Source organism: Musa acuminata, chromosome BXJ2-6, assembly GCF_036884655.1.
Source record: "Musa acuminata AAA Group cultivar baxijiao chromosome BXJ2-6, Cavendish_Baxijiao_AAA, whole genome shotgun sequence".
Lineage (NCBI taxonomy): Eukaryota > Viridiplantae > Streptophyta > Magnoliopsida > Zingiberales > Musaceae > Musa > Musa acuminata.
In genome coordinates, this window is record NC_088343.1 from 36,143,306 (window position 1) to 36,164,059 (window position 20,754).

At 37.6% G+C, this 20,754-nt stretch overlaps 3 protein-coding genes and 1 long non-coding RNA gene across 4 annotated transcripts; 1 reads left to right on the top strand and 3 right to left on the bottom strand.

Moving 5' to 3' along the window:
- Positions 1-5,537: 5,537 nt before the first annotated feature.
- On the top strand, positions 5,538-6,785 carry LOC103989764 (uncharacterized). Its single transcript, XM_009408713.3, has one exon. It carries the CDS (start codon positions 5,545-5,547, stop codon positions 6,541-6,543), a length of 999 nt encoding a protein of 332 aa, XP_009406988.3. The 5' UTR covers positions 5,538-5,544; the 3' UTR covers positions 6,544-6,785.
- Positions 6,786-9,442: 2,657 nt separating this feature from the next.
- Positions 9,443-11,713, bottom strand: LOC103989010 (probable E3 ubiquitin-protein ligase RHY1A). The gene is made up of 3 exons (XM_009407734.3): positions 11,376-11,713; positions 10,303-10,496; positions 9,443-10,128 (listed from the first exon to the last, which is right to left on the bottom strand). The coding sequence occupies exons 1-3, from the start codon at positions 11,619-11,621 to the stop codon at positions 9,774-9,776; spliced, it is 795 nt and encodes a 264-aa protein (XP_009406009.2). The 5' UTR covers positions 11,622-11,713; the 3' UTR covers positions 9,443-9,773.
- A 390-nt stretch (positions 11,714-12,103) lies between these two features.
- LOC135613613 (uncharacterized) lies at positions 12,104-14,964 on the bottom strand. The gene is made up of 2 exons (XR_010487347.1): positions 14,061-14,964; positions 12,104-12,477 (listed from the first exon to the last, which is right to left on the bottom strand). It is a non-coding gene; the product is annotated as an uncharacterized LOC135613613 (long non-coding RNA).
- A 666-nt stretch (positions 14,965-15,630) lies between these two features.
- On the bottom strand, positions 15,631-20,650 carry LOC103989012 (protein CONSERVED IN THE GREEN LINEAGE AND DIATOMS 27, chloroplastic). Its single transcript, XM_009407736.3, has 7 exons — positions 20,102-20,650; positions 18,895-19,047; positions 18,499-18,576; positions 17,711-17,806; positions 17,307-17,342; positions 16,077-16,252; positions 15,631-15,993 (listed from the first exon to the last, which is right to left on the bottom strand). The coding sequence occupies exons 1-7, from the start codon at positions 20,342-20,344 to the stop codon at positions 15,831-15,833; spliced, it is 945 nt and encodes a 314-aa protein (XP_009406011.2). The 5' UTR covers positions 20,345-20,650; the 3' UTR covers positions 15,631-15,830.
- Positions 20,651-20,754: the final 104 nt, after the last annotated feature.

Consider the following 20,754-nt stretch of genomic DNA (forward strand, 5'->3'; position numbering starts at 1 on the left):
GCTTTCAAAAGGGTCACTCTCTCATTCGTCCTCCTTTGTTCAATGGGATAGACTACACATATTAGAAAACTCGAATGAGAGTTTTCTTGCTTTTTTTGGATTTAAATCTACGGAGTATTGTTGAAAATGGCTTAAAAAAATCTTCTAAACCAATGAGCAAATGGAATGATTTTGAGAAGAAGATTTTTTCTTTAAATGCTAGAGCTATGAACGTGCTATTTTGTGCCTTAAACAAAAACGAGTTTAATCGGATTTCTACTTGCGAAATGGCTTTCGACATTTAGCATATTCTTGAAACCACTCACGAAGGCACTAGTAGATTAATAGTTTCGAAGGTCAATCTTTTAATGCACGATTTTGAACTATTTCGAATGAAGTCGAGCGAAACCATTATTGACATTTACACCTGTTTTATAGATGTCATCATTGGTTTAAAAGCTCTTGGCAAATACTTTTCTAATTTTGAATTTGTTAACAAGATTTTACGATCGCTTTCTAGAAATTGAGATTCGAAAATAATGATCATTCAAGAATAAAAAAATTTGAATACTTTTTTTTTATCGAAGAACTTATCAAGTTTCTAATGACCTATGAAATATCGTGCAATACATGTGAAGAACTTGAAAACCACCTTCCAAAGAACAGGAATGATTTCAAACTTAGAACAATTGAAGATCACTCGAGCATAAGCTCAAGTGATGGTGAACTTGAACTCCTCATAAAATTTAAAAAGTTCATGAAACAACAATAAAAAAATAAAAACAAACTTAAAAGGAACACAAATTGGGACGAATCAAGCTCATCCGAAGACGAGGTGACAAACTTAAGCCTTAACGATATTTGACGACGAGGTAAACAAAATTCTCTTAATTTATTTCGAAATTACATAATACTTTTAATGAGTTATTTTTAATTTAGTTTAATTATTTTTCTTAAAAATTATATGTTTAATAATATAATAAAAATATTAAAAAATTAGGATCATGCTTATCATTCTAGTAATTTTGAAAATGATCATAAAAATTATATGTTTTATGATAAATGAATAAAAATGTCAGACTTAAATCTAATGATCCTATGTATGTTTTTCAAGAATAAATAATATGTATCTTGATGATTTCCAATTTTGATTGAAACCATGATGTCTTAATGGAAATATTAAGAAGTTTGATATCATGCTTAATGATGATGCATAGCTTTTATATGGAAAACTAAGCATGAAAAGTTGGATTCACCTAAAAAGAAAAATGTATGACTACAACAAACAAAATAATCTTGGTGGAAAATGCTTTATGTTTGATGAAATCAATTTCAATGATGCATAATGATGTAATTATATAATAAAAATATTAAATATTTAGAAACCATGTTTTGAAGTGACGCATAATGATCATGCTTAATAAATTTCGAAATTATGCATGATGATTCTTGAGATTTATGGATTATCGATTTTTACGGTAATGAAAGTGGCTTTTTCGGTTATTTAAATATTGATGCATATTTTTATTTGGCATAAATAAAATAAATCGCATGAATTGTAATAACTAAAAAGAGGAAAGGTTTCTCTTTGAAAATTTTATTTTTCCCTACTTTATCGACTTTTCAAAAAGAAGAGACTAATGAACCTATTTTTATGAATCTCTTGGACCATGAAAATAATTTTGATGACTTAAATTTGAATGACTTTTTATCCAAATCTTTCACATATTCTTGAGATTTATGAATCAAAATCTTATATCTCATATACTTCTTTTTGTCATTTACAAAAGAGAAAAATTATCCAAATGAATCATGAATGTTCTATCGGTATTCATGAATTGATTATAACTTGAGAGATTTATTATGAATCATGAATTTTCTAAATGAATCTTGATTTTTCATATGAGTTCTTGGATTTATTACTTGAGATTTTTTTTTCAAGATCTCTTCTTTGTACACCTATGATTTTTATTCTTGGTATTTTATTTAAAGAATAGATTTACTATATAAATCATATCTTTTAGTATTCAAGTGGTCTTATCTTTCATGACATGATTTTTTTATATTTATAGCTTGTATGCCGTGAAATGATTTGGGATGATGCATGCAACACTATGATTTTTTCCTTAGATAAAAATGCATGCAACACTATGATTTTTCCCTTAGATAAAAATGCATGCAACACTATGATTTTTTTTTTAATGTCAAATCAATATTTATCATTTTCTAAAATGATACTCTAGAATGATGATTTTGAATCATGTATGTAATGATAATTTTATATTTTATATATATGATGATTTGGTATTATGTATATAATACTTCAATTTATGATGATGATGCATACAATGATGAAATATTCATGATGAAAAATTATTTTGATATTCATAACTTAATTTTTCATCATTGTTATTTACCTTTGTCATGATTTGAAAATTGTTGTAAAGGGAAAAGAATTACAACATTGTATTCTTCCCTTCTATTTGACAATGACAAAGGGGGAGCAAAACTTGCTAGAAAGCAAATTTGATAAGTTTGCACTTCTCAAAAGAGAAGAAAGAATGATGCTTTCTTGTGAATTCTGCTAAGTTACACATTTTAAGAAAAGGCAAAAATGGTGCTATCTTGTGGTTTTCAAAAACTTGCTAGTTTTGAGCATTGTAAAGGAAAGCAAACATACTAAACTTATACATCTAGCAAAATTTATAAACTTATAAAACTCAAAATTATTAGTAGCTTGCATGATGATAAAACTAGAGATTATATCGCAACAATTTGAAATTATATTTGAAAGTTATACTTCTCCTTTTTGTTGATGACAAAGGGGGAAAAGTATGATCATGTTATGCATGATGATGTGTTGCAAATATTCATGATGAATATTTACAAAGACTTGAATTCAGCTTGAATTCAAGGTTCTATCAATATGACATATTGATAGGAAGAGTTTGTTTATACTTCGAGAGTTAAGTTTAACTCCGTCATTAATTGGTTGTCATCATTAAAAAGGGGGAGATTGTTGAATCTCAGATTTTGATGATGAAACCAATTGATAAGTGTTTATGATTTAATCTGTGTTTTTAGTAACCCAGGATGCCTCGATCAGGATGAGACAATTAAAGCAGAAAGAATTATGTTGGGCCGGTGGAACATGTCGGAAGATTGGACGTCGAGCCGGAGGATCGATCAACGTATCGATAGAAGGCTTCGGGTCATAGATTCGGGCATCAGGTCAAGAAGAGCGGATATTGTGCCAAGGACATCGGAATTGTAGAGTCAACTGACCGATTGAGCAAGAGGCCACAAGAGAGGACGATGCGTCGAACAATCGTGCATATACAAATCTATGACCAGGGTCATTTGGATTGAGAGAAAGAATTTGATTAGAGCAAGATTTGAGGAGAAATTATATGGGTCTAACAGCACTATGTCTGATATATAGTTTTTGAGATATTAGATAGATGAGGGACTATAGATATATTGTAACTAAGAAGAGACAAGTCCAAAGGATTAGATTCCCCTGTATCATCTAGGGACTACGACGTAGTGGCCTAGTATGTCTGTAGTCGATGAGTCAAGTAAATTATTACGAAGATAATAATTTACTGAGCCAGAAGGAGTTCTGACAGATATGACTTAGCTAGCTCGATATTGGGCCTAGAGGGTCACACATATATGGTAGGTATTGCGATGAGTAGAGATTCAGATATGAGATATCCGTTGGAGCCATATCCAATGAGCCCCTGAATTATTGGATTCTATATATGAGATCTAATAAGAACTAATAATAGATTATTGGGTAGAGACCCCCACTAATCTAAGAGGCTTAGGTAGTTAGATAGAGATCCAATACCTAATATAGTAGGATCCATTAGGGTTAAGGTGACAAGATGTGTAGATCACCGCTAAAGAGTATGATAGTTGACCTCCTTCATTCTCTCCCACAAATATATAGGAATTCAAGGATATACGATCTTCCTAGGTAACACAATCTTTCTCATGTGCGTAGTTTTTCGGTTTCGGAAGTTTTTGCACACCAATCTTTGCACGATGATGAAACCTTCTTATCCGTGGAAAATTATGGGATTTTTGTTTTCGCTTCTTCCGTTGTACATGTGATGTCACCCTAAATTCTACTTTAACTACAAATGATTAGGAGGCCTTTAGTGTAAATAGTAGGTCATTTTCTCTCTCTCGACTTATTTTAAGCTCCTAAACAATCCATTTCATACCTATGCTGACTAAAGCATCTAAGAGAATCGAGAAAATCCGACATCAATATTACTTGTAGTCCTTTGAGAGCACTTTGGCGTTGCATCGAGAGTTTGGGAGTTCTACCTTGGCACTTCATCTCCATATCAATCGCCTTATTCTAGTTCGATTTCTCGACATGTCATTCGGGTCACATTGCTTTCACCTCAGGCTCGAACCTGATCAAATCATTTCTTGAACATCACACAACGACGAACCTTGGAGATAATAAATGTGATTCTAGAAGGAGGTCCCAACATATCGAACAACAATCTTTATAGATAGCTCATGTCGCCCTCAATCGATTCAACTCGAATCTAAGGAACAGTTAGTGGATTAGTCCAATGCCATGCGACATGCATAACTCAAAGTGATGGACCAAACACTTCAAATATAGGAGTTTTAGCTCGGCAAAGATAGGGACAAAACCGACCCATATGCCCAATCTTCCTTCATCCGAAGGATCCAAGTAGAGTCGATAACTTGGAGCTGTTTGATGGTGATACCAATCTTGAGGAGCATCGAGCAAATAAACGCATTACACCGAGGCTCTCGTCTTGGAGAGGAAGGACGATAGATGAAAACGTCCGGTAAGGTACTTTGAGCCTCAAAATTGTAGCTGGAGGTAGAAATTAAGTTAGTCATAAGTTAATTTGTATTGTGGTCAAATTTAAGAACCAACAAATATAAATAAAGCAAAGAAACAAAGCAGGGTCTGCAGTAAATTGCCATCCTTCCACTCCAACTTTTTTGTCTCAAGCATGATGGCACTTTAATCCACAAGGCCCGAAAGATACGTAACACTCAAACTTCGCCGTGACCTAACGAGGGGACAGTGGAAGACAGAATGAAAAGGGAAAAAGGAAATAACAGTAGAAAGAGAAAGGGCTTCCCAAGTTGACGTAAAACCACTGTAAACTTGTCACCTTCACAATACATCCCTTGAAACCTCTCATCTGCTCATACAAATTTCTCTCGACACTTGAACAGTAACAGCTTCCACTGTTCAAATGTAACTTAACTACATGAACAGGACAAACAGTCCATTTGAAGGTCTCAGCATGCATGCTACACCTGACACTGGAACAAAAAGCTTCAGAGGGGCTGCCTGAAAAGAGACGCATGCAAGGGCAGGCCAACATAATAGGAATGTCTGAGGAAAAATAGATTATGGTCAGCCTGCCTCGCTTTCCTGCTCCTCTTTTCTGGATCATCTCTCTCTCTCTCTCTCTCTCTCTCTCTCTAAATTGAAAGTAGCGCCTATAAATGGCCAACCTCCTCTCTTCAAAGGTAGGCATGGAGGCAGGCCAAGGCATGGCTCAAGAGGGGAAATGGGAGACCTTTGAGGAGGAAGAAGAGGCCTCGTTGCTCTCTGATTTACCCACTGCCACCGTTAAGTCTAACGACGTGGAGGGCAAGATGGACGGAGCGGCGGACGACTTCGAGTTCCGGGTCTCGGCAGGAGGAGGCCTTCTTGAAGGTGATGGGGCCGCGGTGGCGGCCATGTGCTCTGCTGACGAAGTGTTCTTCAAAGGCCACATCCTGCCGCTTCGGCCCTCCGTCGACAACGGCGGCTCCACCGGCAGTCGCGGGCCGAGCCGGTGCGGCTCACGGTCGGACTCGATGGACCGGTGCTCGACGGCCATCGCGAGCCTCGGCTTCGATACGAGCCGGAGCAACAGCAGCAACAGCAGCAGCAGGAGCAGCAACTGCGTGAGCAGGAGCCATTCGTCCAACAGTACTCACTCCAGTAACGCTTTTGATCTTCCCCGCTCATTGCTCTCCAACAAATTCTACACCCATCCCAGTCCGAAGCCGCAGCTCCGCCACGCGAGGAAGGCGAACGCCAGCCGGAGGAGCACGACCTCGGCCCCGCCAGGGTGGGGGATCTTCTGGCTGGGCCTCATCAGGCCGCCTCATATCGAATTGTACGACTTAAGGTCACGGAGATCCGGTAACGGCACTGCTGGACGGAAGAGCGACGCCCATGCCGTGCATGAAAAGAAGTCTGTGAGGTCTAATGAAGATGGCAGTGCCAGTGCCAGAAGCAGTTCTTCCTCGAAGAGACTTGACGTATGTGACGGTGAAGATAAGGTAGAGAAGAAGGCGACGCGGCTCGTCGGACGTGGTTTCAGTTGCAAGTGCACGCTGGATGCGGTGGAACCGAGATCGATGGCTGAGAAGAAGAAGCAGGATGGGGCGAGTTTGAAAAGGGCGGACAGCATGTGCAGGAGTAGGATATTTGAATGGTTGGAGGAGCTGTCCATTGCAAAGGCAACAGGGAGCCGAGACAGTGGTGGTGGTGTTCACTGAATTGTCCATCATTTGGTATTCTGTTTCTTTTCAATTTATGTTCATCTCTTCTTCTTCTTCTTCTTCTTCTTCTTCTTCTTTCTGTCTTTCTTTTATGTTATTGTCTTAGGGAGTTGCAATGTAATGAGTGAGTATGCTCAACTTTGAATAGCCTTTATTGTTCTCTTGTAACTCTGACATGTTCCTTGTGGGAAGATGGTGTGGTGGGGGGTTGGAGTTCATGATAAGAGCATGACACGTTTTAAGAGGGTCTGGTGGTGATGGAGATGGCAATATAGCCTTTTGCTGATTAGTATATTTGTATTTCACAAAAGAAAAGGTTCCTAAATCAGGTTTTTGAGGATTTCCCATATGAGAAATGCAGGAAGCACTTATTGCAATTGTAGGATTCCTTGTTTTGATGTTTTCAAGTTTCACAGTTCATGATGTACATCATTCCTTCTTTTCCTTAATAAATGGATTGGGTAATAAATGATACTATAAGATGCTGTATTGTATTCATAAGAAAAAGAGAGAAAAAAGAAGTTGCCACATGATCTTAATTGACTGAGAGAAAAGATTAAAAAGTAGATGCTCATTTCTATGATGTAGCAGATGATAACTTAGCCAAATAATATAATGTTCACTCAAAAATTTCACTGACAAATTGTTCCTTTGTTTCATTTATTAGATTCAAGACTCTTTTTTATTTGATTAAAAATATGATAACACTAATATAATAAAAATTTATTAGATGAACATTCAACACAAAATATTGCTGAGGCATGCAACAATGAGAACACAAGAGGAAGGAGGGGAAGAAAATACAAGTGTAGTTGTCCATGAAAGATAGCTTTCAACATTGACTGATACAGCAATTACATGTATAACTCTCAATTCATGCACAGTTAGGTCTCTAGAAAGCAGTTTTTTGCAGCTCTCTCAGCTTTCCATGCTTTCCGAAAGCTTTGTAAAAAGAGCACAGAGAAAACACAGGAAGAATCCATAAAGCTTACATTTCTCTTTTCTCTTTCTCGTCCATTGCTGTGAGTCATAATGTGCCAAAACTAGGCACGCTGAGAGCTCAAATGCCACGCCTTGCCTCCTCAAGTCATGCGCCAAAAGATGCAGCAAGCATGAGCCAAAGCTACGAGCTCTTATTACCTCGTTTGAAGATAAAAAGTAGCACAAGGAGGGGGAACACATCCAATGGGAGATGGCACAAACTCTGAGGACTAAACCAACTGTGCAAAAGCATCTGCAATGATCACATGAGAGAAAACCCCAAGAGAAGAGTCGAAGAGGTTGAGTCTTCCTCACCTGCCTTCAAGGAAGAAAGATGCAGCGTGTCCCTGGTTCGGCAGGAACAAGTTTGTAATGTAATTGGAGAAGGTATATGGAACGCTAAGTTTGGTTGAGTTAGCCTGTTAGGTGAGTTAATATTTATGGAGGATCATTCCTAGTCAATCTTATTTTACTAGGCTAAAATACATTTTTAATTCTAACTCCACAATGATTTTGTTTCCTTTTTCTTACCTTTCTTAGTTTGACCATTGCACAATCCTTAATTAAAACACTAATGACCTTTGAACTCAGAGATGACATGGTCTTAATGGCTTCTTTTTTTTTGTTGGTTTGCTATAGCTTCCTTTTTCAAATGAGAACACTGATCCACAAATTCCTGTATCTTGGCATTGAGAGATAAAGATGACTGATACAGCAGCATCCCATTGATTTGAACTGCATAATTATTGAAATATTTGACATCAGGACCTTAAAATTCTGGCTTTTGTGGTTTGTTGGATTATAGGCATCACTTGATTAAGCTAAGTAGCATTATTTGAATTCACCACCAATTGCTGGGGTTGAGAATGAGTTTGATGATTGTGGGATGTATCTACATTTTTGTGTGTATATATCAATCAAGATTTGCTATCAATTACATTTTTATGTCTTCCTATACAAGTCATGATGGTGGAGTGATGTCTTCCTACACAAGTCATGATGGTAAAGTAAGAGCAACTGTGCTTATGACTCCACATGTGGATAGTTAGTTGTCTTTATAGAAAAGCTCAGTCCTCAGTTACCAGCAGTGGGAAGAGTTGCAGAGCCCACTACAGGAGAAGACAAATATGCATTGCCATTTCTCTGCTCTGACTTTGGAAGCTTAGCTGCATGATTCTGATTTGCATGTTAAACTTCAATCCTTTGTATTTGCTTATTACTCTCTTTAAACCTTAACTTTAGTGCATATCTGTTACCTTTATATGTCAACCATGGTGTGGTTAAAGTCCAAATGTGGATTAGGTTGTTGATACATTCCCCATCTTACACTAAGGTAAAGCATGCACACTCCTTATTTTCATATTTTCTCTTTCATCTACTCCTGCTTACTGAAAAATATACAACAATAATAGTAAAATGGTAAGTCTTCATTTTTATGATCGACTAAATAATTTCTCTTTCTGAAAAATATGCTATTTTTTCTTGCATGATTCGTCTTGTTATAATTTTCAAAAGATCAATCTTCAAATTCATTAAATTTGTCTCTTCAAGTCTTTGGATCACATTTCAATAAATTCTAGTTTTAAAAGGGCGATGATAGAATAAAAAACAAAGAACAGAAGGTATTAAAATTTTCATCGTGTCAAGAAATTCTTAAGTGATGCAATGTTTTTTTTTTTTTCTTATGTGTGGGTTTTTGCTCTTTTTTCCACATCATTTCATTCATGTTGGATTTAAATGACAGGCTTAATGACATAAAAAAATAAAAATAAATAAATATGAGACAAGAAGGCAAAGACTGAATTTAATGTGCACATATAAACCAATAAAAAATGATAGATGAACATAAATCAGAAAATATAGTCTAACAAAAGAGGCTTCCATCAAAACTGCATCCAAGGATCCATGGATAGTCTTACCCCTTCAAACACAGAAATTATTTTCATGGCTTGATCGTCCTCTAAAAAAGAGCTGTGACAAAATAAACCTTCACAACAGACCTGCAGAATCCAAATCGTAAACGTTCCACGATTGGGTCAAGTTTATGTTCTACAATGCCAGAAGAAACAGTACACAGTGAACTGTTAGCAAGTTCTTAGGTGTCTGTAGATCCTCGACAACATTAACGGATATCACAGGATGATTCTTTTGCCTGTATAACTGTAGGCAAAGCATCCATTGCCTCGACTGAAGGAGAGAAACTGAGTAGGGCATGATCTCTGAATCTTCCTAAGACAACTAGTAACTCAAATTCTAGTTCTGCAGTAAGGGCAATCCCCACATGTCTTCACCCATGGCTCTAAGCAAGCAGGATGAAACCTGTGCCCGCAAGACAGCCGAATCATTTCATCCCCCTCCAAGAACTTTTCCAGGCATATGGAACACTCAAGAAATGCTCTTGCAACATCGTTGACATCTTCTCTATCTTGAAAAACTTCTAGCTGCAGACTACAGAAAGCTTCTGAACTGAGTCCAGGAGGCTTATTGAAATATCGCACATCTTCATCTGTTTCAGCTGTTAACCATTCTCTTCGGTTCTCTGTATCCAACTCCCCAATGTCTATCAGCCTCAGTTCATCACCTACGGCAATCTCATTCGTACTATCAAGGATCAAGAGAATTTATCAGCAAGAGGGAAGCAAACACAAAAAGTATTTTAAGTTTCCTGCACGTCTGGATATCTGAACTACATCACAACACTGGTGATCAGGCAAAGGCATTAGTAGAGCATCTTATTATATAATTTTCAGTGTGCTAAACATTATAGAGACTAACCTGCTTTCCAAAAGAGAAACACCTCTAAGCCTCTCTTGAAGCCTTGCCCTTGCCTGTAAAACTACGCCAGGGAGTTGGTCATTTCGAGTTAATCTCAACCTGTCCAATGTGCTGCTGGCAGATCCAGCGTTGCTACTGCCAGTCGAAGCAGATTCACCATCATTTACATTACCGACCCAAACTGGTTCATGTTCCTAGTCAAGAAACAAGATTAAGTACAATTTGCAGGGAACAGAATATATATGAACCTAGAAGGCAGACATTTACAAATTGCACGAACACCTAAAAATTTTTCTCATAAAAAACCAAATGTAAGTAAATTGGAAGACTTGATTCCTCGAAAAGTATATGAAAGGTATCTTCTTGCACCAGCACAACCGAGCAAACAAGAATAAGAGCCAGATAATTCAGGTTCAAGGTTGAGAATATCGATCACATGTACCCCAGATACTGATACATCAGTTTCTTCACTAGGGATTTTTGGTTCTCTGTAATGCTATAAATTTTTGTGGTCTAATCAACAGAAATTGTTGGCCGTTGCTAAAAGATTTGGCATGATGGTTGACACGACTCATTGCTATTTCTCTACCAAGAAACTGAACCCTACAGGACAGCTGATGATTTCACGGCCAAATGAACAACATATGCTGCCGCAAACAGGATCATTTAGGCCAGGGAAGCTGTCCGCTTGAGCATCCCAATGTAAGCCCCTTTTCTCTAGCAACAAATTGGATCATTTATGAGTAGGGCTACAACACGGGAGAGGTAAAACTCCTCAAAAAAGACGAGATTTGACACATCATAAATGGCCTTGGAGGAGAATTGTAAGATGTTGATGATGATGATGATGACATTGATCGAGCCACAAAACATGACTCTGAGTTGGCAGTAGCATAAGCCAATTCCGACACACAATCACCTGAAATCCAACCCCAATCCAATGAATCGCATCAAACTTCAAGGTTCATAGTTCCATCAAAGTTATCACATCGTCAAAACAACAAGAAACCTAGACTTCTACCGGATCATCTCCAACAACAAGAACGGGATCAGATCGGGACTGAGACCGTTACCGTCTGGTGGTGGATGTGGGAGGGACGCCTGGGTTCGAGCTGCGGCCCGAAGATCAGGCCGCCGGAGGGATCCCTTCCGATGAAGCGGCGGCGGCGGTTGCGGTAACGGCGGGGGTGGCGAGGATGGGCGTCCCCGGTGCTGGCTGAGGAAGAGGAGGACAGCGGATCGGTGCCCGGGTCCGGGTCGGACTGGCTCCGGCCGGCGCGAGATCTCCAGCTGTAGAGCAGCCCCGATGCGCTCAGCATCGGACTCGATCAACGAACGGGGAGTTACAACGCTAGTCTCCTCCCTCCCCACCTATAGAAGCGGAAGAGAGAGTGGTGAGAGACGTGAAGCGAGAGAGAGTCTCGTGGCTCTCATTTTAACTCAATTATTTTCGGCGATTTATGGGAATTTGTTATTTATGATAATAATTTTAAAAAAATAAATATTTTTTAAAATATTTAATTTACGATATGATATCTTTAAAAATAATATTTTAAAAAATATTTTAACTCACGACTAACTAACGTTGATCAAATTATATATATATATATATATATATATATATATACATTTATGAAATTAAAATTTTAGTTATTCGGAATCTCATCCGATAATTTTATTTCAAAATATCAAACATTTTAGTTGATAAAGATTTTTCGTTGATACTAACGGTCATGATAGAATCCTAACTTCACCACTATTCATCTATCAACATGCAAATTCATGATTAAGACAAAAAGGATTCAGTAGATAAATTCATTCCTCGATAGCAATTGTGAGACAACACGCTATTGAAGTCTTTATTTCTCCGCAAGTAGAACACTGTTGCTGTTGTTACTGCTGCTAGTTCTATGATACTAAGCTCCTCATACGTCAAGGAATGGGTGATTGTAGTCGGGGCAGGTGGAGAGATCAGAGTCTTTCTCCACCCCTTCAGAGCTCCTAAGCCAGTAGGTTCTTGGGAAGGAGGAAGCACCCTCAGGCACATCTTCCATCACCCATTCATGCCCCTTGGGGTAGTATATCCCTGTCCTTGGATGAGGAATCCACCATGATGCATCATTTACTGCTCCATGCTGTTGCTTCCCCAGTCTTGCTTGCCCATTCTTTACCTCCCTGTGTCCAACACAAGCTTTCAGATGAACTCTAGCAGATGCTCTCACAGTGAAAGCTTATGGTGGAAAAGAAGCAACTATAGATAGATGATAACCAGGGTTGGCTATGATAATTTCCAACCTTTATCTAATGGGATATCTATCATCACAATTCATCAAGCATAGAATAATATATAAATTCTAGAATTCAGGTCAATTCTGATGTTTGTAGAATGATGATTCGATTAGAGAGGTCACTTAAGTTGGTAGAAAGTATTCAGATGAACTCTAACAGATGTTCTCACAGTGAAAGCTTATGGTGGAAAAAGAAGAACTATAGATAAATAACCAGGGTTGGCTATGATAATTTTCAACCTTTATCTAATGGGATATCTATCATCATAATTCATCAAGTATAGAAGAATATATAAATTCTGGAATTCAGGTCAATTCTGATGTTTGTAGAATGATGATTCAATTAGAGAGAGAGGTCACTTAAGTTGGTAGAAAGTATTGACAGCAACCCACTCAACTAGAAGAATGAAGGCAGTATAACTGGTTTGGGAGACAGAATCCATTATATGGTCAGAAATTACCTTCATCACATATCACAACATTTGCTACTTTAATAGACTAATAACAGAATATGTTCCACAGTGTCTGTGGTGGAGTGTCTTGGATAAAAAATTTCATGAATCTCATTTTTTTAGAGACCATATTATATTGGATCCTATATTAAGATATCAAATGATGGAAAAGCCGCAGCAGAGGGGGAAAAGAGAAAGTATCCATGAACAACTCCCTGCACCTTTCACACAAGGTATCTTACATGCTTTTGCATAGTTGATGCCATATGAAAGCCACAATAGAAAGCTTCTTTTTCACTTTCATGTACATCACATCTAAGATGATGTTTAGCTTGGAAGTGTATGAGAAAACCTGCAACTTTTTTGTCACTTTACTGAAAGAAGAAAAGGAGGAACTTCTTTAGTTCTCAAGCTTATGTGATTCAAATGAATCTTTAGTCCTCTCTTTGATCTCCTCAAATCTAAAGCTCTTTCATTTTTCTATATTTTCCTTTGTCACTTCCCCTCCTCAAAGCAAACTTCAAGTCATTTTTGACAGCCAATTTTGAAGGCACAGACAAATTATTTTTTGGGGTCAATTACCTTCAGATTGTGCATGGAGCAGTGAACTAGGGAGAATCATTCAAGCCATGTAGCCCACTTCAGTCATTGGAAAAGTCCACTTCAAATTGACTGTTTTCAGGTTTGGTGCTCATCTTGCTATACCAGTTAAAATCAGAATAATGGAAAAAATATATAATGATATGAGTAAGCTTTTAAAGTGTTAAGAATCTCAGAGTTGGAACTTTGCCAACATAGAAATCTGCAAATATATCTGCAGCATTAGAAGAGAAGAAACACATATGACTGCAAGAAGCCAATTCCACTAGCAGATGATTGATGAACATCCATATACATCACATTGTTGAGGTTTATGAATGTCTACATGGTACACTCAACCAAAATGATGATAACATGCAGTGATATCTTCTTCTAATGCAAATTATGAAGGAAAGAATGAAAAAAGAAATAAAGGTACCGAATTAGTCTAGTCGATTTTGCAATCATCGGCCTTCGCATGGTGGACATGAAGGTGCTTCCAAGTTCAGCTGAAACTGCTATCTCCACCCATCTCAAGTATATATAGATGATCCAAACTCCATGTTCCTGACAAGAGAGTTGTTCCACGGAACATCAGTAAATGTTATAACTTGTGTGCCACTTGATAACTGATACAAATGTTGGATGAGTTCAGGTCACAATTCTAGCAAGGAACAAAAGCTAAAAGAGTCTATTGGTGGTAAAAGAACCCAATTCTTTGTACATGGATGCTTCTCCTATAAAGTACTACAATCCAGTCTACGGCTCAAAGCTAAAGGGGTTTCAGATATCACGATAGCGAGAATAATAGGAGCATCATCTTTATCTTTCCTTGGAGGTAGCGAACTGACCGCTAGTGATCGATCTTGTGCTATTAATGTCATTAGTGTGAGTTTGAGAATCAAGGGGATGCAAATGAGTCCTTATTTCAATCTTATGATTCAGAGATATCAAAGGTTTTCCTTTTTAGTCTGAAATCAATTTGAGAGGGTCTTTGTTTATCAGAAAGTAAGAAGTTTCGCAGAGGAAATCATCAGTATAGAGGAAAGAAACAAAGGTTGGATGAGAATTGCATATGTTTGGAATGTGTTTGATGGACTTTGGAATTGATTCTTACAGTCTCTTGTGGCACAATCCATATGTTTTTTGCTGTTTAATTGCCTTTGTGTAAATAAATATTATGTAGGAAGTTCTGTTAGCAAGATCATGGAGTTATCATTCCTTTGGATTTTTCTTTCTCAAGATTGTCATCATCCACCTTTAGACTGCTTGATATTTCATGAGAACTAGACTAATTCCATTATTCTTCTCTCAACATAATGTTTTCACATAAATTTGTTGTTCTTGGCACATGGATTCCATGTCATTGGCTTAGATAACAAAAATTGAAATATTTTGAGATTGAAGCCAGCATTTGCATTATGTTTGAATTAGGATTGCCACCAACAATTGTTGAGAAAGAAAAAAAATTCTTCAACTTCATTTGCAATTACAGGTATAGGCTTTTGGTTTGGAATTCATGGACAGAGAATTTATACTCTTGTCACTAGGGAAAAAAATGCTTGATGTGATTAATTTTCTACAGACTTATTCACACAATATTTTAAAATGTAATATATCATTTTTTTTTACATTTTGACAAGGTTTGCACATCATGTTAAAAGTATTCGAAGTTGAAACATACATGGCTTCCATTTGCATATTTGCATAGGCTATAGTCCTCTGTTTATTCTGTGTCAACAATTGCTGCTTTCTTCTTAGATGAGAGGTGAATTTTTTATTACTAAAACAAGCTTGGACATTTAAATCTCGATTCCAATTCTGCTTTCTTTTCCCTTTTGAAGGGAAAATAATGGCTTTTCTTTAGAGATGGAGGAAATTTGGGACCTGGATGCAGCTAACCTTTTGAGGCAAGTTAATTCCACCAAACTATATCTAATAAGTAAATGCAAGATAATATTGAGGACTTGTATATGGCTACAGAGTGCAGACTGCTATAAAACCTGGTGTAAATCACAGAAAAAGATGCAATTGAAATTGCTATTTAATCGGATGTGATACTTTCAGATTCACTAGGCTTGACAATTTTATCTACTTGGGAGTAAAAGCTGCAGCATTACACCAATATGGAAAGCAAAACCAGAAACTATTACTTCTGTAGTTGCTTTGGCACAGAGAAATGGCAGAAACTTCAGGCTCTCTTCATGTGTTAATTCAGCAAATCATCCCATTTGCAGTACTGTCCACCTGCTAAGGCACGATAAAACCGATCTCTGCAGTAGACTGGCCTTCCATCTGCTGCCTCAGCCGCAGCAGCTGCAAGGTCATCATCATCCTTCACCTCTATTGGTAATCTAAGAAGCTCTTCTTTCCTACATTCATTGCAAAGTTGATAAGAAGTTAGTCAATGCAGGTCATACTTTGAGCTAGTTACAAAACTTTGGTGAGGGCCAACCTCAGATTAGGTTTGATCTGTGAAGTTGCAGAGTTCAAATTATTGTCATTTGATCTGAAAGCTGAATGCAGGAAGTCTTCCACTGGAGCAGCAAATATGAACAGTGACACAGCACTAACAAGCAAAGCTCCTGTCCCAACTAATGTTTGTTTCAACAACTTAATCACTGGTTTTACCTAATGCACAATGCGGTACTGTTCTTCAGCATAGCTATTCATGCATATGAAATATAGACAAAGGAGATTTTGTGAGAAACAACAGGTTCTTATGGTGGCCTCAAAATTTTTTTTGTAATTGCAACCACAGACATTAATGGAAAGAACAGTTGGCATCAACAGATAGCAGAACATAATAACATATATTCTGATCATGTGGTTCCTCGTGTAAAGCAAAGGATTCTGTTGAAGCAGTCTAAGCAAGCTAAGAACCAGATGCTCCCTGTGCATCTGGTGTTTGACCTTTCTGATCAAAGTACAAAGCGATATCCATAGGCCACTTGGTAGAATATCTTCAGTTGTACTATGTGCAAGTGTAGAAAAATGACTTGGAACTTCTTATATAGACAGATATGTGACAATTCACCATGCTGTATCTTTGTTAATTTTAAAGAAATATCAAAAGCATTTACTGACTTCTGGAAACCACCAGCCATATCACATAGCCATATTTTGCTTCTGAGGATTGGGAATGGGGTATTCCTTCCTGCTATTCTTATTGGTCTTATCTTCTTTTCTGATAGATTTGCCTCATCTCTGTAATTAATGTCATTATTTCATCTGAATGTTAATATTATGTGAAGAATAGTCCGGTTTAACTTTTCTGGTAGATGGGTTTTTAAAAGTCTGGACCATCCTTTTTTTTGGTTTCCTGAAATGTGCTGATTATGTGTGCATAGCTACAGAGTGATTCCACCAAAAACTGGATATATGTGCTAACTATGCATTCATAGCTAAAGGTGTGGCAGACTAATAACTGATTCACCTTCCATCTGCTGCCTCAGCTGCAGCAGCTGCAAGGTCATCAGCATCCTTCACCTCAACTGAACAAGCAGGAGCATGTGTTGGTTTACATTGTGTGATTCTCCTTAAAGACAACTTGAAATTATGGAACATTAGCCTCATTAGTTACCATAAAAAGTAATTTATATTGCTGTCCAAGAAGGCATTCTTTATTTTTGGAATTCTTTACACACTAACAAGTAAATATGGTGACTTTGCAATGATCACATACCTTATAAGACCCCAACAGTCTATCGCGAGCCAATACCTAACATAAGAAATAGGCCACATATTACATCAGAACAATCATAAAATTCTTAAAATACTACATTTGCTAAATCAACAAATAGTATAACTAGAACAATTTTATCTAGAATACATGGTCGTTAGTTTGTTATAAGAATTAGGGTAGGTCTAGTAGTGCATGAGGTGCCGGACAATGCAGGGGCTGGGAGGAACAATGTATCCAGTTTTGCTCATTAAACGCATGAAATAGAAATGGATCTTAACCTACCTAATATCATTACTATTTTTTTTGCAATACTGTGCCTAGATTCATGATCAATTCATTCTGAGTTAAATTCTTTGCAAATTTTCTTTTGCAAGTGGCTAGCTTGATGATTGTTGATGACTAACCTCAGGTGGTTTCACCCACATTTGCCCATCATACCACCCGGTTTCCTCATAGGGTATCACTGCTGATAATAGCCTGTTGCCAACATAACTCCATCCCTGTTACATCAGAATATAAAATAAAATCAGCAGTTTTCACATCAAACATCAAATTTTTTCAAACCTATGATATCAAGTAAATCAAGGAATATCAGAACACTGAAACAGAGTTGTACTTAGTACCCAAAAATCAATAAGCAAGATAATTCATATATCTTGTTCATCTTACTGATGTTCAGAGTTGGAAAAGTTGGTGCAAGTAACTGAATAAAGTCTTGATTCTACATTGTAGAACATTTTTTAACAGATATAAGAATGTACTGATAAATTATCTGTTGTAGATGGATATAGTATCAGCAAAAAGGTAATGAAATTTAAATCTTATCTTCTGTGTTTAAAGATACTTGAGGAAAAATAATAAAAACAAAGTTACAAGTTACTACTGTTACATGGTATCATGTCCTGAATTTAAAATGGGGTTTGAATAAGATTTAGTGAGAGGAGGAAGGAGAAGCTATTTCAACTAGAGGTCCATGGATCATATGTTCTGCGCATTGCAGGATCTCCAACCATTTATAGCAGATCAATTACAGGAGTTCATTGATTCCACCAAAGTAACTAGACTTTTCTTTGTAAGCGTCGTTGTTGTTGTTGAATTACTTCCACCTATTCAAGTAATTTGCAGGAGCTGTGTTGTTCAACTGTTCATCTCTATTTTAATTCACATGATTAATATATATTATATCGTTTACCAGATAAATCCGCAGTACCACCAGAGCCACCAGAAGAAGAGTTCCAGTCCCAGCTGCAAGAACAAACTTTAGTGGATCCTGCACAAGAGCAGCAAAGAAGAGAGAAAGTTAGATATAAAAATGATTTTTTTTTTCAGCAGACAGAAATATGTATGATGTCCTTTAGACTTATAGTGAGTTCTCACTTATAACACAAAATTTTCCTTTAATCGAATATTATGAGCGGTTGTGCAGATGTTTGACTTATCTTGCTCCTAGAATTTTGAATCAGTTACATAACATGTTGGCGAAGCAATTATACTATCTTGTGATGCAAGCTTACCATTATTTACATGTTCTATCATGAACAAAAGAAGATAATTTCATATCAGAATGAGACGGTCAATTTGATCATACCTTTGAAGGGTTGAAACTTGCAGCTGCTATCGGTGCTCCTAGAACCGTAAATGTTACTAGCGATAAGCTGCCAAGGCGTAAGAAGAAGTTCCCCGGACTCAGTTCTCCCCAGGAGTAAAGAGTACTAGTTTTCAAGGCAGCATACTCGTTAACCTATCACATCAGTGAAAGTTAAGCTCAAGAAAACAGTATATGCTCTACTGAATCTGTACAGTGATTTAGTTTCCATCGCTATATTTAGAAGTATTAACTAGTCCTTATTGAAGACGGTGAATGAGACACAATAAAACATTAATTAATTAACCATGTTCACTGATATAGAGAATGCATATGAACATGTAAAGCTGTCTTCTGAATTATATGACTTACTCAACCAAGTAAAATTGGGATTTTTTTTAATCCTATTAGATAAGCAGAAACTGTACATTTGGCCTTGACATTAATCAGGCCTTCTGCAATGTGTTGAAGAAATCATGTGTGCAAAATCTGTAATGAAGTCACAAGAAAAAAAAGTTAAGGGATGACAAAATGCATCACGCTCTACCATCTAATTTAAAGAAATTCTAATAGAACACTAGAGTTTCCGTTGTGGTGGTTTCTTTGACCTTGTTCTTTACTGGGGAATCAGATTGGATCCTGCTTCTTTATGCATAAAATCTATCATCTTTAATCAATTTGTTCTCTTAGAGATTTGATTACTCATCTTTGGAGCCTCAGCCTCTTCTCAACATATCAAATTTAATACAACCAAATTGCAAGTTGAAATAAATGGATGGTACCGAGACAGTCCTTGTTATCATGAAGAAGGAAAAGAAAAAGGAAAACAAATGATGATTCAGAAGCCTCCTAACTCCACTCATGGAATTACATCTGCCAAGAAACTCCCAACAGTTCAACCCACCCAATAAAACCTAACAAGATTAAATAGATTAGCATATTAGCAATTCTGGCTCCCTAGAGTTAGTAAAGCCCTTCTACCTCAAGCTAGAGATAGTTTAGCTCTTCTAATTTAATCCCCTCAAAAGAAAATACAATCTGTTTCCCCTTTTGATGAAATAGAGATACTTTTAACATACATCACATACTCCAGATATGAAATTATGCATAAAACTAACTGAATTGCTTTGCTTTTTATGAGACCTTAATATTTGTTCTGTCTACAAGCGAGTGAGATGACATCATGAATGAAGGTAAGTTCAATGCTCACAGGTCTCTGCTCAAAGGGCACTTCAATCTCCAAGCCAGGATCCCAGCTTTGCCCTGCAAAGCCGCCGGCGCCGCCTTCAGCATCATCCCTCACGGCCCTGACAGTACAGCAGAAGCGACTGCACCTTGACGGCCACTTCAGCCTCGAAGCTTCAAGCACCAACTGGCCCTGGTGGCGGCGGCCAATGATTCTTGGCGTTCCGCCGTCCCTGATTCCGCAACCAGAAACCTGCAGCCTGAGCATAGCGTCTCCACAAGCTTTCCCTCTGTGTTCTTCTTTTCTTCAATCCAGCTTAAGAAGGATTCAGTCTGCAGCCATGCATCCTTTTACGTGGTGGGAATTGTGCACCGGAAATGCGTAGGGTAGAGCAATCCGTGCCGTCCGTCGGAGATCTAAAGGCTCCTGGAGTTTCTGATCGGAAACCTGGGATCAGAATCCCTGGCTATTGGTGCAAAGAGGGCCTCTGTGTTTGTGGTGTAAAAGGAGCACATGTGGGTGCAGCGAGGACACATGGCAAATGGCTTCTCGGGCTGTGCCACTGCGTGCTCTGCCTCCGGAACTTCCACCTCGGCATGTGCAGGCCACAGATCTACAGAACAAGTACCTCACCGGAGAAGTTGAGTAGTTGTGTTTAGCAGAAACCACCATCGAAG

Bases quoted from the DNA above. Each gene is read 5' to 3' on its own strand.
- LOC103989012 (XM_009407736.3), bottom strand. From the start codon at position 20,344: ATGCTCAGGCTGCAGGTTTCTGGTTGCGGAATCAGGGACGGCGGAACG. The intron at 19,048-20,101 runs GTGAGCATTGAA...CTGATGTGATAG, and splicing joins TGCCCTTTGAGCAGAGACCT to GTTAACGAGTATGCTGCCTT. The intron at 17,343-17,710 runs GTTAGTCATCAA...TTCTTATGTTAG, and splicing joins TGTGGGTGAAACCACCTGAG to GTATTGGCTCGCGATAGACT.
- LOC103989764 (XM_009408713.3), top strand. From the start codon at position 5,545: ATGGCTCAAGAGGGGAAATGGGAGACCTTTGAGGAGGAAGAAGAGGCC.
- LOC103989010 (XM_009407734.3), bottom strand. From the start codon at position 11,621: ATGCTGAGCGCATCGGGGCTGCTCTACAGCTGGAGATCTCGCGCCGGC. The intron at 10,497-11,375 runs GTAACGGTCTCA...TTTCTTGACTAG, and splicing joins CCCACATCCACCACCAGACG to GAACATGAACCAGTTTGGGT. The intron at 10,129-10,302 runs GTTAGTCTCTAT...GATCCTTGATAG, and splicing joins GTTTCTCTTTTGGAAAGCAG to TACGAATGAGATTGCCGTAG.